Below are 17,068 nucleotides of genomic sequence, written 5' to 3'. Positions count from 1 at the left end.
ACAATTTATAACACATAAGTGACTCAGTTTAAATGAAAAACAGTATATCCAATTTTTTTCAGTCACAACACAACACAAATTCTACAAAAGAAATTTGCGCATGCGCAAATCAATAACCAGTGTCATTGTGGGAGTTTTCTTAAGCTTTTAGGACACAAGATCGTTCAGTAATAAAAAATAAGACCACAAAAGGATAATTGGATGTAATATATATGTATATATTTTAAACCTTTTCATGTCTTGATTTACTTGCACTGAAAGAAGCCCTCCAATTATATTATACTCATATGACGATAATGAAGGCCATTCCTTCCTTTCTTCCTTCATTCCTCTCTTCTTTCCTTCCTTCCTTCCTTCCTTCCTTCCTTCCTTCCTTCCTTCCTTCCTTCCTTCCTTCCTTCCTTCCTTCCTTCCTTCCTTCCTTCCTTCCTTCCTTCCTTCCTTCCTTCCTTCCTTCCTTCCTTCCTCCATCCATTCATTTATTGAAGATGCTATTTAATATTATGCTGTTTATTATTTTCTTTGAGAAAGGTTGTGTCATGATGACTGATTAATTTCACCTGTGCCTGCTCGCTTGGCACCAGCCGCTCAGTACTTTCACTCGCCTGTTGTCAGTTCGTCAGTGAACCTCTGTTCCTACAAGGCAAGCAATTTGACTCTGACTCCTGTTGTTCCCGCTTTTTTCACCCGTGATTTTCCCGTTTGTCTGCGGCTACGACCTGTTTTTTGACCCCGATCACGTTTTGATCTTCTGTCCCGGCTTACGACTGGTTTTCTGATCCTGACCACGTTTTGCTCTTCTGTCCCAGCTTATCGACCTGTTTTCTGTCTACAACACTATGATCTCTTGCTTCAGAAGATCCACTTCCGCATTTGGAACGCGTTTTGATTCTGTGAGCAGCTTGCTTCCCACTGGATCGCGGGCACTGCCTTTCCTCTTTATCTCAATTAACTTGTGGTTACCGTTACGCATCTGGGTCCTTATTCCGTTCTGGTCGTGACAGGTTGTATATAATCAATACAATTTACAACACATAAGTGTTTCCATCTATCCATCCATTACCTGGACCGCTTATCCTCAGTAGAGTCCATCCCAGCTATCTCCAGGCAATTGGCAGGGGACACCCTGAATCGGTCGCCAGGGCACACAGAAACAACTCACTCGTTCATTCACACATAGGGACAATTTGGACCGGCCAATTAACCTAAAATACATGTATTTGGAATGTCCGAGCAAACCGGGGTGCCCACGCAAGAGAGAACATGCAAACTCCGCACAAGAAGGCCGGTAGGTGGATTTGAACCCAAGACCTCAGAACTGTGCCGCGGAAGCGCTAACCACTGAACTACCTTACCTACAAGTATCAAATAACGTCACAAAAAACGATGATGGAAAATCATTTCGTTAACAATGTTTTGTTTGTTTTTAATGTTTTCCAGTTCAGATACACAACATACAGTGTGTAATAGCCTCTATGTGAAATAGAAATATTAACGTTATTTCAACCCCATGTGTGGTCATGATGCTCTCTCACAGTATCTTGAGTTTCAAGCATGTCACTGAATCAGACTAAATGAACAGAACAAACAGGTGCAAACCGTCTTTTTCTTTCCATTTCCCCCCAAAGCAGTTCAAAAACAAGTCTACAAACAAAATATACATTTGAATGGCCCCGCCCCCCCAACCGGTCTCAGTACCGAATACCAACATTTAAACTGTTTAGTGTAAACATGTAAACTTGGTGAGTTGTGTGCTTCCATTTCCATGTACAACCCTTTCTTCATTTTCGAAGAGCAGCTACTACAAACTTCAAACCTCTGATCACCTTTTGAACCAACATTGTGCAGAAAATTGCAAAAGGGATCCAAACCTAATCATGGCATAAATGCTGTCACAATCTTAGGTTATTGTTTGATAAAATCTGAGACATTGAGAATTAACCCCAATGGCATGTAATATTTGACTGAAACTGACTCCAAATTTCTCCATTAGACACTTCCTTTTCATAGTTTTTTTCCTTTGTCTGTCCTTTGGTTTTGTAACCAATGAAAGGAAATATTTTATTCAAATTATTTTATTGAGTAACTTCCTCTGAGGTTAAAAATGCATTTTTTTAACCACATTTTACATGCTCAACTGAGCTCCATTTTATACATACACTGACCTGAACTTTAGTCTTTTTCACTCCTTTTTTATTATTATTTTTTATGGGGGGGTAGGTCAATGGCCCAAAACTTTCTCCATGAACTCTCGAAGAAAAGACAAATTGAACATACACAAGCGCTAAAATCAAGGGAATCATCTAAACCAGAGATGTCAAACTCAGTTTGGCTCTGGGGCCGGATCCAGACTTTCTATTCTGAGGCGGGCCAGATGATTAAAAGAATATCCAAACTCCAAATTTAAATCTGTTTTTCAGTGTCATTCAGCCTCCATTAATAACCTACCCTACATTTTATAATCGCGAATGACAAGGGATAGTTTCTAAACACAACACATTTACAAACAATGGAAAAAATATTTTCATGTTTGGCATTGAATATGCTTCCTGGTTTATTTGAACCGTTGAGTTTAGCAGTTTTACACCTGAACCAACTCACCATGCTATACAAACTCATCACTGCAGTCTAGCGGCCGCAGATAGCATTTGGGATGCATTTATTTAAGACAAATCATAACTTTTGATAGAAATTATCAAGAGACTCGCTTCTTTTTTTGACATACTTGGGATAAATCATCCAAGGGGCCGGATCCGGACCATGGGCTGTTTGACATGCCTGATCTAAACGTTGCACCTGTTGTCACAAACAGAAAGTTCGGCCGGTCAATCAAAACCAAACGACAAATAATATTTACAAATCCCAGTTTGTCCTGTCACATTTTGACAAAATGTACAGTTTTGTCCGCGTGTTGTTGTTTTTTTTTTTCAGTTTCCACTCAAGTCCTGTGAGGAATGGCAGTCTCCCTCCACACACAAGGTACCCTCCACACAGGATGCAGGGCTCCCTTTGATTTTGTACTATGAGCAATGAAGGGTTCGTTTGAATCCGTTTTTTTAAAAAGACATCCTTCGCAGCGACGATCTAATTGAAAACCTGATACCTCTGAATCAGGTTTTGAGTCCAGTTTGGGCCTTGCTAGGTTTCCTTCGGAGACGTCCGTATTCTGTTGTGCAAGTGACGCAAAATGCGCTTGTCATAAATGTATCTCCTTTTCCACGTTTTGGGCCAGGAAAGCAACGAAAAGAGACAAAGCGAAACTCGGGAGGGGCCCGGCAGTCTTCAAACACGCAAAGCATGTGGCTAACGTTGGTCACGTACACAAACCTAATGTAGACTACAGCCATGTTGTTTCTTTTTTTTTTCAAACTCCCTGTATATTATTTTTTTTCTTCACTGTGCAAACATCACCTTTTCAAAAGATAAGAGAAAGAGCAAAATAAGCAAAAAGAGGCTTAGGATAAGGGGAGTGGGGTGAGAGGGGGGCAGTCTTTCTTTGTGGGCATGGTGGGAGGCAGCCTCTATGTTAGGATTTGAAAAAAATAAAGAGGACATATTTACTCTCTGTTATAGTGTTACGCAATATCCATCTTTTAACAGTTTAATATATGTCAAAATACCTCAAAAGTGCAGCTGAGTTTGAAATAAGAAATTTACTAGTTTCACCCCAAAAATCTATTAAGTCATGTTGCCACATTCATCGGAAGAAAATACAAATAAAGGAATGAATACCAAAACAATGCACAAATTAGGGCTGGGTTAAAAGAAAAAAACAAATTGAGTTGATTATTCTTTTTGTAATCAAATATCGATTCATAAACTACGAGTCCATGGTTTTGATGTCTTTTTTCAAATAATTGTATGTGAAAATGTAGTTTTGGAGACCCTTTTTTTCTTATATAGTAGTATTTTACAAAGATAAACAATATAATTTGACCATATACTCTATACACATAATTTATTCTGTAACTTTAAAGGGACAGTATGTATTATAAGACCTCTAGATGTCACTGTATTGCGTCACGCAAAGTACAGCAATTACAAACTACAGAGACTTAAAGTGATCAAACTTCACTGCTTTTCTTGAGGGTTTTTATGCCCAACCTTTAGCAAGGTTTGGGTTTTTTCGTTATTTGTAAGCTCACTTTCGATGAAGGTCATGTTATATAAAACGAAAACAAATTTCTCGAACATAAAAAATGCTCGTTTATGTGAGCGTTTATGTATTTTTGCTTAATTTTCAATAGTTTTTTTTTAAATTGATTAAGTTTGCTACTACTGGGAGGCAATAATTAATATGCACTGTCCATGGTCCTTGATAGTTGAGTCAAAATGATTTTCCATTAATATATTTACATAAATTGAGTTGGAGATCATTCTTTTTCAAACAGAGCAAAGCAAACAAACATTTCCCATCAAGAAATAGGAGATAATCGCAAACAAATCAAAACAATGACCAGAATAAATCAGAAAAACGTTCAATAGAATCAGGCAAAACAACAACAACAAAAGTTACTAGTTAAAGAAAAGCATAGCTGCGAAAGTGACATACAGTAATCCCTCGTTTTTCACGGGAGTTACGCTCATTAAAGGTCCTGCGAAGTGGAGACATTGATTCATTTATTTATTTATGTATTTATCAAATACTCTATTATCCGTCATGATTACCGATGTGCCCGCTCCTTTGGCGCCAACTGCGGATTCTGTTCGGCTCCCTGTTACCATTTAAACCCACGTCTTTCTATCACCTTTTGTCAGTCCGTCTGCGAACCTCAGTGTACTCTAGGCAAGCTTTTTCGACCCTGACTCCCACCTGTGTTTGCTCCCGTCTGTTCTCCTGGCTTCGACCCGTTTTTTGATCCTGACCACATCTACTCTCCTCTCCTGGCTTTCGACCCGTTTCCGATCCCGACCACGTTTTTTGATCTCCTGTCCCGGCTACTGACCCACTTTTCCCGTTCCCGACTCCGCTGTCGCTTGCCACGGAAGTCCCACTTTCACGTTCAGAGCGACCTGCTTCCCGTGACCAGCGATCAGCGAATCATGGCAATCCTTTTCCTTCTTCCCAATAAAACTGAGAGAAACGTAACGGAAGTGGGTCCCTTCTCCGTTCTGGTCTTGACAATTATCCATTTAAACCAAAGAACAAACCTAATTTACAGGCCCAAGCTTTTGTTTGAAAAATAAGACTGTACTTCCTTAACTTTTTATTTTTTCTTACAAAAATGTCTTGATGCGTACTTTCAAATTATAATTTTAAAAATATCGATTTGATTTCAGGACACTACGGTTTTTACCATACATCCAAAACCTTGCTAAAGGCTGGGCATAAAAACCCCCAAGAAAAACAGTGAGGTTTGGTCACTGTAAGTCTTCGTAGTTTGTAATTGCTCTGCTTTGCGTGACAGTGACATCTAGAGGTTAAATATATATGTATTAAATGTATAAAATATATTACAAAAGTCGTATACTGTATAGTCCTTATAATGAAGGATATTCATTGGAAAACATTAAGAATGTGTCCAGTTTGTGTTTCTGTAGAACCCATATATTTCCCCATGCAGCTCCAGAGTAAGTTAAGCAGGTCAGAAAACCAAAAGAAAACATTTCCTTCTGCCTTTTGGTGCTGTTTGTCACTTCAGACTGTTTTGTCATTGAGAGAAACTTGAAATTGATGAAATATTTGTGCATACTTAATTTAGGTTTGTAAAGCTGTTTTACTATGTGTACAACTAAAACTGCTGTATCATAGACACACATGGGAAACAGACGGAAAAGGTGAAGGCCGACTGCTTGGGCAATCAAAATGCAGAGCACAATGCACGATGAAATTCTGCAAATCAGCGAAACTGTGTTATAGCAAGGGATTACTGTATTTACAAAAAAGATGAACAACATTTGATTAAATAAGAAATTGAATCCCAACCACATTTCACATTTCCAACACTAGCAACGAAATAATTTGGAGAAGCCTGGAAATAAGAAGATTATCGGAATTGAATCAATTAAAATATTGTAAGTGGAATCCAACAAAGACAGAATTAAATCAAAGAAAAACCTTGTGAATTGATTATTGATACCCAGCCCTAAAGAACAAACTAACAAAAAACGCATTCAGCGCCAAAGAGGGCTACAGACGTCAAAGTTCCTTTACAAAGGGACTGGCAGTGAATGAGTGAAACGAGGATATTTTAAACCTCCGAAAATCGGAGAACAGCCACAGTGGAACAGTTGTGTGCATGTATGTGTGAGTTTTCCAACCAAAAGAAAAGAAAAGCTTGGCACTTTGATGACGGTATTTCCTTCACGTCAAATCCAGTCAGCATGGACCTCTCCGGGCAGTCCACTGGATGCCAGCGAGAGCAACTTCTTCACAGTACTTGGCACCGAGAATGCTGGTAAAAATGAGATTTCTCAATCTCTTCCTCCCTCCAATCATATCCTTATAATTGATCAATACATCATTTACATGTGTGTGTTTTCTTTTGTATAAAAGACTCCAAAAAAGGGCAAGCGAGTCTTGATGGAATCGGATGAAAGGGGAGCAGGCCGTTATGTTAATGGGCTAATGAAAGCGGAGGCGGATGCGAGCAGGCGGCAAAAGAACAGAAACAGCTAAATGGGTTGGAGGTGTGTGCGTGTTTGTGGTATGGAGATACGTAATTAGCCAGGAACAAAGAAACAAACGGACTTGAGCAGAGCTGCTGTGGATGAGCCGCAATGAGTTCTATGGGAAGCCTGAATGGCGTACTGCACGATAGACGTCACTATAACTTATTAATATTCATGACATTGCAGCATGAGGGGCGCTGGTCAAACTCAATAGTGTCCCCAGTGCTATAAGTGCTAGCTAGCTTTTGTTAAAGTTGCGTGCTACCGGGTTGTGCAAAGATATTTTGGTGGGCAAGTGCTCAGGTATGGAGAACTGATCCTGCAATATGTAGAAATAAGTCTATGAATGAACAGATACCTACAAATGTGTGTATAATATAAACGAATGAACACTTACACAAACTAGAATTGTCTGTGCGCTATTATAGCATCACCTGCGTTCAAACATGAAACCATTTGGGTGTCATATATCTTTTCTGATCTGGGAAAGTAGAATGCTTTTCTGGGAAAGCTGGAGAGCCAGTAAAACCAAACACGCCAAGATTTGTTTAGTAGTTTTCATATCTGGGGTAACCTACTGACTGCCTGTAAAAGATGGTGGTGACATAAATGTTGTATGTAAGTCAACGAAACTAAAAAGTAATAAGTGTGTATTTTGGGCATTTTCTACATCTACAGTAATCTACATGACTTCCTGTGAAAGATGGTGGTCATATCTGAACTCCTTCCTCCTTTTTTCAGTGAAGAGACACGCAAACAGAAAAAGAAACAAACGAACAAACAGATTTACTTAGATCCTAAACATGATCACCACCCTAACTTTGCTTGCAGCTCATAATTATGTAATACATAAATAAATGACATGAAGACAATTTATTTATTCATGCTTTTTGTCATTTAGTCATGTATTTATTTCGTTTTTTATTTTGTCATTTTTGTTGTATTGTATTTTGTCATGTATTTCGTCCTGATTGTTGTCAATTGTTTTGTCATTTTCATCGTGGTGTATTTTGTCACGACAAAAGGTTATTTAAGTGAGAGGGCAGGTTAACCTGAGCTTTTCACCCATAGCCCATTTGTTCATCACTGACTAACCAACTGGTGAAAACCTCAGGCAACTGGGCCGCCTTCTCATTTGAATAACAATATGCTGTGGCAAAAAATATAACAAAACAGATGACAAAATACACTATAAATACACGGCAAAATACACAACGGAATACATGGCAAAATAACTACATAAATAAACAATAAAATACATGACAAATGAATTGCATTTAGGTAAATTAATTGCATTTATGTCATATATCAGGTATTACATGATTCATTTATGTGTTTGTTTATTTATATGGCATATATTTGTAAGTATTTATCTATTAATTTTGTGTGTATTTTGGCATGTATCATGCCATTTATTTTGACCTGTACTTTGTTGCGGATTTAGTCACAACAAAATATTCAAACGAGTGTTCGGGTCAAACTGGCTGAGCCATTCACCTATAGTTTGATCGACGAGTGCACCGATCAACTACTATGTCTTTTATTCCCCACAGGATGATGAAAGCAAGACATAATTAGCCGATTCTTTCATCACTGATCAACCAATAGGTGAAACGCTGAGGGAAATGGGCCGCCTTCTCATTTGAGTAAAATGTTGTTGAAACGAAATACACGAGAAAATACATGACAGAATAAATCACAATATAAATGAAAAAACTAATGAATACATGAATGAATTGTGTCATATATTTGGCTGTTATGGCTATAATTTCTACATATGGCAGCATTAGGCCTTTGCACAACACCTTATAAAACTGAAAATTTAATATCCACGCTTATTGAGAGCCATTTGTGAAATTATCTAAATAAGATTTCACATGTCAGCTTTACATCAGATTGAAAATTATGGATTGCAATAAGAGTCAACGCAACAGAAATTGAGGGTGTCCGACGGTGTTTTTCTTTACAGCCGCAATATTTCAGAAAAGGCAGCGAACATTACCTCTTTTTACGCTAGAAAAACTCAGATCCATGTTGTTTTTTCCTTGGTGTACACACAAAAAAATCCAAATGCTGCTACTTCTCTTAAAGACCCTGTCAGTGCCGTACGGCCTCAGGGAACTGCTTAAAAATTAAACAATTTTAAAAAGAAAATAACCTTCCAAAAGGGTATTTTGTTTTAGAGATCTCTATCACAACCTAGGGTCTATCTGTGCTCTCCAGTGGTGCGATATCACTGCCGATATAAATTCTGTGCGGTACGCAATTCCAGGCAGTGACCTCCAGACTGGGTTAGGTTAGAGTTAGCCTAACCCTCATGCTATTTCAAATTAAACCCCAATATGGGAATGTGACGCCCCAAAATTACTGTCTTAGTCTCGCCTGATTTTTCACACAGAACACTGTCCAAATCTGATTTCCAGATTGGGATTTAAAGCTGCAGTTTGTAAATTTTAAGAAAGAGCAATTTTTTCAATTGTTTGGTAAAATACTGACACCATGATGTGCTTTAGTATCCATATATATAATGAACCTATGAGAAATTGTGCTAACCCAACAAATATTTATGCACAAGGCGTCAGACTTTATAATCAGCTTATGATTCGGGTAACCTGATTTAGATTTTATAACAAAAAAAAACAAAATGAATCACTGCTAAGTCAGTCGTGTTACATAAAAAATGGCTAAGAGAAATCTGATTGGATGTTAAGCGCGATGATTTCAAGACAAACTTGAGCAGCATCATTTTTTTCACAAAAAATGTATTAAATCGATAGCAAAAAACCTTAGTCTCTTGATGACCTTCATGTTTTGGTTTAAATTGTGCATTCGAAAAGACCTGAATTCTGTTATTATTATTCTTTTTTGAAATGAAGAATCAAAATAACGAAACTGACACGTAAAAAAACAAGCACATTACTCCAAACTACCGCAATCCTCAAATTGAATTCAGGTGTTGATCTGATTCGATTTGTAAGTGCTCCAACATTAAAGCACTACCTTTAGATCTCTTCTGGAATTTTTGAATTGAAAGCAATTAAAGCTAACCCTTTATTGACTTTTTTTTAATCCAATTAAAATGTAATGCCAAAGGACTGTTCAAAATGAGCAGAAAAACAAACCACAAACTGTGATGCGCTCATAAAGTCCTTATAAATGCTGATCCAATAAGTCAACGGGCTAAATAAATTGAGGTCAGGAGGACTAATCGACTTTAGTGCGCAAACTAATGATAATCAAAAACCGTGAAAACTTGTCCCAAACACGAGGAGAGATTTGCCTTATTCATGTTTGCATTTGTCATAGACCGATTTGACTTATTTGATTTATATTTATGACTCACTTGACGTAAAATGTGCCTGTGCCCCGTCCGCCATTTTGTTCTTCTGGTCTGTACACCATCTTTTAAACGATGCTCTAATAGTTCTAATCATGCACATGTGATAAAAGCATTTCAAACCTAAAAAAAGAAAAAAAAGCATGAAATACCTTATTTAACAGCCTAAAATTGAATTAATTGCATTTCAATAGCTTTCAATTAAACAGCATCATGTACCTTTATTTTGTTACTTAGCAAAGAAAGATTTGAACAATATCGAGTATCATACTTAGAATGAGCAGACATCTACCATTGTGTTTTTTTTGGATGCTTAAAACAAGCGCTTATAGTTAGGCCATGTTTGGTCAATAATTTACTGTTATGTAATTGAAGTATACTTCAGCGTGATAAATTTATGTTGTTTTTCCTGCCTGTTGAATTTATCTCCCAGTGCGACATATACGCTTCTTTTCCGACTTATACTTTTATTCATAGTCTGGAAAATATGTCATACTTTGTATGTGCATATACCAGTGGTGGGCCGTCAGGGCCTGCAAGGCCTTACCTGTTGGCTTAAAAAATATCTGAATCATTCATTCATTTATTCATTCTTTATCTGCACCGCACATCCTCAGTAAGGTTGCGGGGGTGCTGGAGCCCATCCCAGCTATCTTTGGGTATTGGGAAGGGGGACACCCGGAACTGGTGGCCAGCCAGTCGAAGGGCACACAGAGACATACAACTCACTCGCTCATTCACACCAAGGGACAATTTGGAACAGCCAATTAACCTGAAATGCATGTTTTTGGAATGTGGGAAAAAACCGGAGTGCCCGGAGGAAACCCACGCAAGCACGGGGAGAACATGAAAACTCCACACAGGAAGGTTGGATTTCATGACCTCACAACTGTGCCGCACATGCGCTAACCACTATACTGCTGTGCTGCCCCTATCTGAATCATGTTGAAGTTAATTTGATTTTGTCCAGGAATTCTTAATAGATAATTCCAAATTATCTATCAGTTATCTTCCATTGCTTTGGTTGTGCTGCTTCCAGATGTGTGCTTTTATAGTTAAGCATTTAAGCACCAACAACCATTAAACTTGAACAGACTCAGGTGCACTAGGAAATATATTGTTGTGTTGATTTTATAGTGACAGGTTGGGCAACTCTGAAGTATGCAAGCCTTCTGCAAGCGGGAAACAGTTTTGTACACCACTTTCAGCCGAATGGTAAGATTTTAAGCCACAGCCCAACCCTGACCCAACTCAAAGAGAATTTTGGTCCGGATCGGACCTAAAATGTCAATCATTACGTTAGGCTGAGCTTCTCTCTCACTGAAGTTTTCTTTTTTTATATAATTCAACCGTCATTCTTCTCCTTTGTCTCTGTTTATACAGTAGTGTTTAACTTTTTTTTGTGTAGTCCGTGTTGCCGGCTGCCGAAGCGGAGCTCGCCCGGTGGACCCAGAGAACAAGGTACCAGGGTCGGCCCAAACCTTTACTTCACCCAAGTCCTCACAAATAAAATAGGAAATTTCACTTCCAAGGGCCCATAATTCCGGTTTGGTCTTGAACAAGAAATCAGTAATTCAGACTGGAGCGGAAGGACTAGGTGTAAAATGCACGACCCGCCACTGGCATATACTAATATTCATAAAAAAATAATTCTAAAGTTGATTTCAATTTTAAATACGAAACCCGATTTCTGCAGAAATTGAGGTGACATCTCCAGAGTAGGAGCGGAACTTGCTGGTAAAGCAAAGACTTCCCTTATATAATGTTGTTTGTGAATTACTAACTCGTGTCTGTGAATCAGCACACATTCATTTTATAGACAAACATCACACAACTTGTAATTACTCACATAAACACAGAATCTGATTGTTCAGGTCATTTTCAAGGACGGAACCTTCTGCTAATTGAATGAACGGGAACTAATCATGTTGTTTTCCGGTTGGGGGTCGAAAAATATAAAAAATAAATAAATAAAACGGTGAGATGATAAAAGTATAATTCCGCCCCCCAACATTGCTTTGCTGCAATGGTTGTCTTAAAACTGCTATATACCTGTATACTGTTGATCCGAGTTGACAATCTTGAAGTCCCTCTTCTGCTGGTAGGATTTGAGGCAGAAGAAATAGCAGCAGAAGAAAAACATTATCAGCCTTTCACAACAATGCGAGGAAACAAACTATTGTATTTTGTACTTCAATTTCGAATTAAGATGATGAAAAAAGGGGAAAACATTCAATGCAGGGAGACAACACTGCCTCCTAGTGGGCAGAGGAGGCTAATGCTTTTTAATGTGTGATTATTGTCATCAAACTGTGTGATGTTTGTTTAAAAAATAATGTTCCCTGATCTTTAAACGTACATTTCATGGGCAAAGTAGTGAAGTAACATGTTCTAAGTAGTAATAAAAGCACACGCACAAAGTGAGTGAATGATTTTGTGTGAGAATCTTGAGACAAATTTCTTCCCATAACCGAGAAATCATCTTTACTGCTTTTCGTGCACCTTGGCACATTTTAGATTTTCTTGACAAAAAAAAAAAGACTTGGCGTATTTATGACTAACAGAACGGCTATGAAAGAAAACTGCAACAAAAAACGTTGCACCCTGATTAAGTTTGAGTCCTTGAGTGTTGGCAGGGTTGCGGTAAGCGAGTAAAGCGAGCGGAAGAATAATATTTTGCTGCACATCGGTATTTGGAATCGCTTGTCTTCTGACACTCAACTCAACCTTGAAAGGTGAGCATGTATAAAGCAGGGGTCGGGAACCTTTTTGACCCAAAGAGCCATAAGAGAAAAATACTTCGATTTTTTTTTTGAGAGAGAGACACACGCCCTGTATTTTAAGACCAAATTCAACAAAATAGCTAAACCCGCTCTCCAGACAAAAGCTTATTCTTCATTTCATTTTACCGTAATGAAGTTTAATGATTTGATCAAATTCATTAAATGATGGTAATGCCAGAACGTATGTCCCATATCCAAAAATATACCAGTTAAAATTTGTCTCCCTCTTGCACTTACTTAAGATTGTTGAGCCTCATTTTCACAAGCATTTTTTCGCAAATAATACAGACGCTCCCCAACTTACGATCATTCGACTTACGTAAAACGGTAGATTCCCCCCAAAATTTCGGGTTGTTGAAAAATATCTTGACATTGCTGTAAGTTAGATTTTGTATTGCATGCACCTTTTTCCGACTACACATTTACTGTACTGCTTCTTTCCGCAGCTACCGGCGTGTGGTGGCTCTGTGAGAGGTCACCCAATATCCACCCTGAAGAAGAAATCAGCTTCCTCTTCCTAGTTCGTGTGTAATCATTCTATACTGTCTATGTCTATACTATCTCCAGCGCGCTAAGAACTTTGACATTTTTATTGTTTAATATTTTGTACATCCATTCAATATGGTTGGTGTAAAGTGTAAAGAAGAAGCGAGACGTTGACTTGGAATGAAAGTAGAATAAGAAAGCTTGATGCAGTTGAAAAAATGATCGGAACACTTTTTTTAGGCCACTTTTTACCACCGAGAACCTCTTGAAGCGCATCTCCCAAAAGTAAGTTGAACTCAACTTTATTTATCTTTATAGAGTATATTATTTTATGAAATGTTTATTTTTTAGTACAAAACAATACAGGTTACTTATACACGCCTTAAACATACTTACACAAGTGTTAAACATACAAAATATAGCACTGAAGCAACTTATGAACAAATTCAACTTACAAACGATCGTCTGAAACCGAAATCTCGTTCGTAAGTAGGGCAGCGTCTGTTATCTCAAAAAACATATGAGCAAATTGTTTTTTTGTAAAAATGTCATAAAATACTGCAAATGAGAAGTATATAGATGCATTTATCGTCTGCGTAAAGGTCACTCATCGAGAGAGAAAGCGGAGTGCGCTGTGTGTGCAGCGATTCACTCACTACTGTTGCCCTGGGTGCTTGGCTGGTGTTTTCAGGTGTTTACAGTTTGTTCTGTGTGTTTTCATTATAAAGTGTCTCAACAATGAACATCATTGTTTAACGAGAGTCTATCAGAGAATCTAACTTTTGTCCCGGCCAGATTCAAGCACTTTTAAAATGTTTTCACAGCCAATTTATCAAGTCCTCCAGTAACATAAAAGGAAGAAATCTGGTGTGAATCCAAAAATATTCCTAAAATTTACATATGCAATTTTTAATTTAGTTTATTTAGTTTATCAAGACATATAATTTTAAGGTATTAAGTGAATTGCTAAGATATTTGTGGCCCTGAACAATACGTGTGTGAATACTTTTAAAACAAATTCCTTCCAATATAGGTGTTTGGCAAAATGTATTTCATCTTTTCAGTTGCAGGAAGTTCATATTACAATTTATTACTGAGAAATGTTAACATTTTTTTTACATGGCTCACAATAAGTGTCCATAATTGATACGTAATCCTTGCACTCATACACATTTCATAGTGCCCTGTTTTGGTGAAGCATGCATCTGTCTTCTTGAGCAGCACCCGAAAGGGGTGATGATGCTTCATAGGACAATGCCATACAAATGATTGCGAGCTGCCATTAATTCCGAGGGGAAGAAATGCGATGGTAATGCTAAACCACCATGGAGCAGTGTCTGTGTCATTCTCAAGCAGACTTATTTCAAGCATTTACAAGCACTTTACCCAAAAGTCAAGCTCTTTTCATTCCTTGAAAACACACTATTCAAATTCAGGCATTTTCAAGGATTTCAAGCACCCATATAAATTCAGTTCTATATACAGAATTCCATAGAGACGAACAGCCAAAACGGGGTCTGTTGGTGTAACACCGTGACTGTAATCTGAAGTTGAGACTGTGCTATGTATTTATTGGACCGAACCTTGTTCTTTCCAGTGTTGCTTTGGCTTTGCATCTACTAGGATTGGAATGACACAGAGATGATCTGCATTGCCTATATTTTATCTCCAAGCCAGATGTATTCATGAAAAGATCAGTATCTGGCTCGCGAGCCATAGGTTCCCGACCCCTAATATCGAGGTATTTGTCACTGCTTAAAATCTTACAAACTGCAGCTTTATATAAGGGCTTCATGAAAAAAACTTTATAAGAAGAGCCGAGCGGGGATGAGGGTGACGATGTGGAGTGCGCGCCCCCACAACGGTGCGGCGGAGCTTTTGTGCTGGGTCCTATACGCGAGTGGTAGAGTGTTGGTGCGGCAAAGCGTTGTTGCTGTGGCTTGGGACAGGTGTTGTGGAGGGGGCGGGGACTGGCGGGTACGTGTTGAACGGGTGAAGCGGCTGCATACTGCTGATGGTGCTGGGGATCATGGTGATAGTGTTGGCTGTCATGAGCGGCACATCCTCGGGTGCTCGTCGCAGGGCCAGCGTGTAGTCGGGCGGGCACACGGGCGGCCGCAATGGTTCCAGGTCGCCATGGATGCCGCGGGACGGTAAGGGCGTGCCGTGCTCTAGCTCGACCCTCTGCTGCTTCATCTGCAACGACATCAGCTCCTCCTCCTGGCTCAAGGCCAGGTCGTTGTGCGGTGGGGCCCCGACAACCCCAAGGCCGACCCCCATCCCCATTCCCATGCCCATGGTGGCACCCCGCTGCGGGGACAAGCGGCGGTGGCGCCGCTGCATGAGTTCGTGGCGCTTGTCTCGCTTGTAGTACAGCGCAGCGAAGGCTAGCACGTTGAGGAAAAGCAATGACGCACCCACCGCCACTGTCACGCTCAGCTCGGTGGAGTAATCCCTCGTCTCCGGGGGGAAGGGTGTGTTGCGGGGTCTCTCAGAGCCGTCCGGCTCCGGCGGGTAGGTGGAGATCCCAGGGGGCCTGGTGGAGCGGGTGTCCGTGTTGTGTTTGATTTTACCGCGGTTAACCCCGGGTGGCAGCGGTGTGGTGATGGAGTTGATGATTTGTTTGTGGAGGCTGTGAAGGTGCGGCACCAGCTCCAGCCAGAAGGCCACCTTGTTGGCCCGGTAGTTGTCTCGGACACGTGGCTTGAGCCCGATGTGCAAGTACTGTTTGTCTTTGGAGCTGAACTTGGTCCAGATGACTTCCTCGAAACGGTTGGGCTTGGTGTGGATGAATGTAGTGTCCTGAGGAACTGGGAGGTTAGGATCGCTGTAAAACACAAAGACGTAGAGGGATAGTGTCTGGATCTATGGTATTCACAACATGCTGCTCACAAAAAAAATTGGGGGAGGACAAAAACTTTACGTACAATAGGGGGAAAATTCAAACATTTATATCAGTCCTTTCAGCTAAAAGTGATACAATGCTGCGGAATAGACCATATTTTCTGCACTAGGCTTATAAGGCAAACCCCCAAAAATATTATTTTTTATTCCTTATTTTCAGATATAAAGCACACCGGACTTTAGGGCGCTAACAGTTCAAAGTAATGCAAGGCCTTGGGCTGCAGAAAAATGTAAAAAGTGCCTTATTTGTGCAATGATTGACCAGTCGAATATATCACTGATCACAATTACATACAATGGCATACCATTGCAACAAAAATTGTGGCATGTAATATGCCAGGTCCTATTCACCAGACCAGTAAGGATACAAATGACACATGAAAAGGTATTAGGTTTTATCTCATCATCAAAGTACTTGTAGTCACAGTACCAAATTCTTCATGTTATCATTGGGCAGGGCATACCCATAACTGTTATTATGGACCAGGCTGCGAGCATATTGGAGACATAAAAGTGGTCCGTTGCACAGCCAGCTGGCAAAGGCATTAGGAAACATACACAATTCTGAACTGAATGATGATAAGGGCATTGTGGGAAATAATCCGGTTGTTATGAGAGTAAAAGCTAGCACATATTGCAGTTAAGGCAAGCTGTGTGGTGTTGCTGCAAATACGTCATTTTCGTGTATGCCGCGGCATATCTGGCACACTGGACGGGCGTTCAGTATGCCAACCATTTTGGCATACTGCAATATGCGCTAGGTTTTTTCCATTCTGAACTGAATATAAAGAATCTTATGAGAAGTAATTCAGTCATCTTGAAATATGTAAACAAACGCATAGCTGCACGTATTCAAAAAGTGTCACTTTCAATAAGAAGTGAAACAACATTCTCTGTACACTAACATACATGACACCTTGAGTAAAAATAGTGTGACAATGGTCTG

General features: G+C 39.4%; 1 protein-coding gene across 6 annotated transcripts in view; it reads right to left on the bottom strand.

Moving 5' to 3' along the window:
* Window positions 1-1,400: 1,400 nt before the first annotated feature.
* Window positions 1,401-17,068, bottom strand: part of LOC148349485 (neuroligin-2-like) — a 130,987-nt gene continuing 115,319 nt past the window's right edge. Inside the window, exons 9-11 of one of the 6 annotated variants that reach the window (XM_088321544.1) lie at window positions 15,228-16,045; window positions 12,002-12,047; window positions 1,401-6,395 (exon numbers count right to left, since the gene is read on the bottom strand). In XM_088321544.1, coding sequence (XP_088177670.1) covers window positions 6,320-6,395; window positions 12,002-12,047; window positions 15,228-16,045 — 940 coding nt within the window. In that variant the 3' untranslated portion in view covers window positions 1,401-6,319. Of the gene's footprint in view, window positions 16,046-17,068 lie in introns of all 6 variants that reach the window. The other 5 variants (XM_088321546.1, XM_088321542.1, XM_088321543.1 and 2 more) reach the window with 5 other exon arrangements.

This window comes from Urocampus carinirostris, chromosome 17 (genome assembly GCF_059441175.1).
Source record: "Urocampus carinirostris isolate Australia breed hairy pipefish chromosome 17, RoL_Ucar_1.0, whole genome shotgun sequence".
Lineage (NCBI taxonomy): Eukaryota > Metazoa > Chordata > Actinopteri > Syngnathiformes > Syngnathidae > Urocampus > Urocampus carinirostris.
The sequence above is the reverse complement of the archived record's forward strand: the minus strand, read 5'-3'. Positions and strand labels throughout refer to the sequence as shown.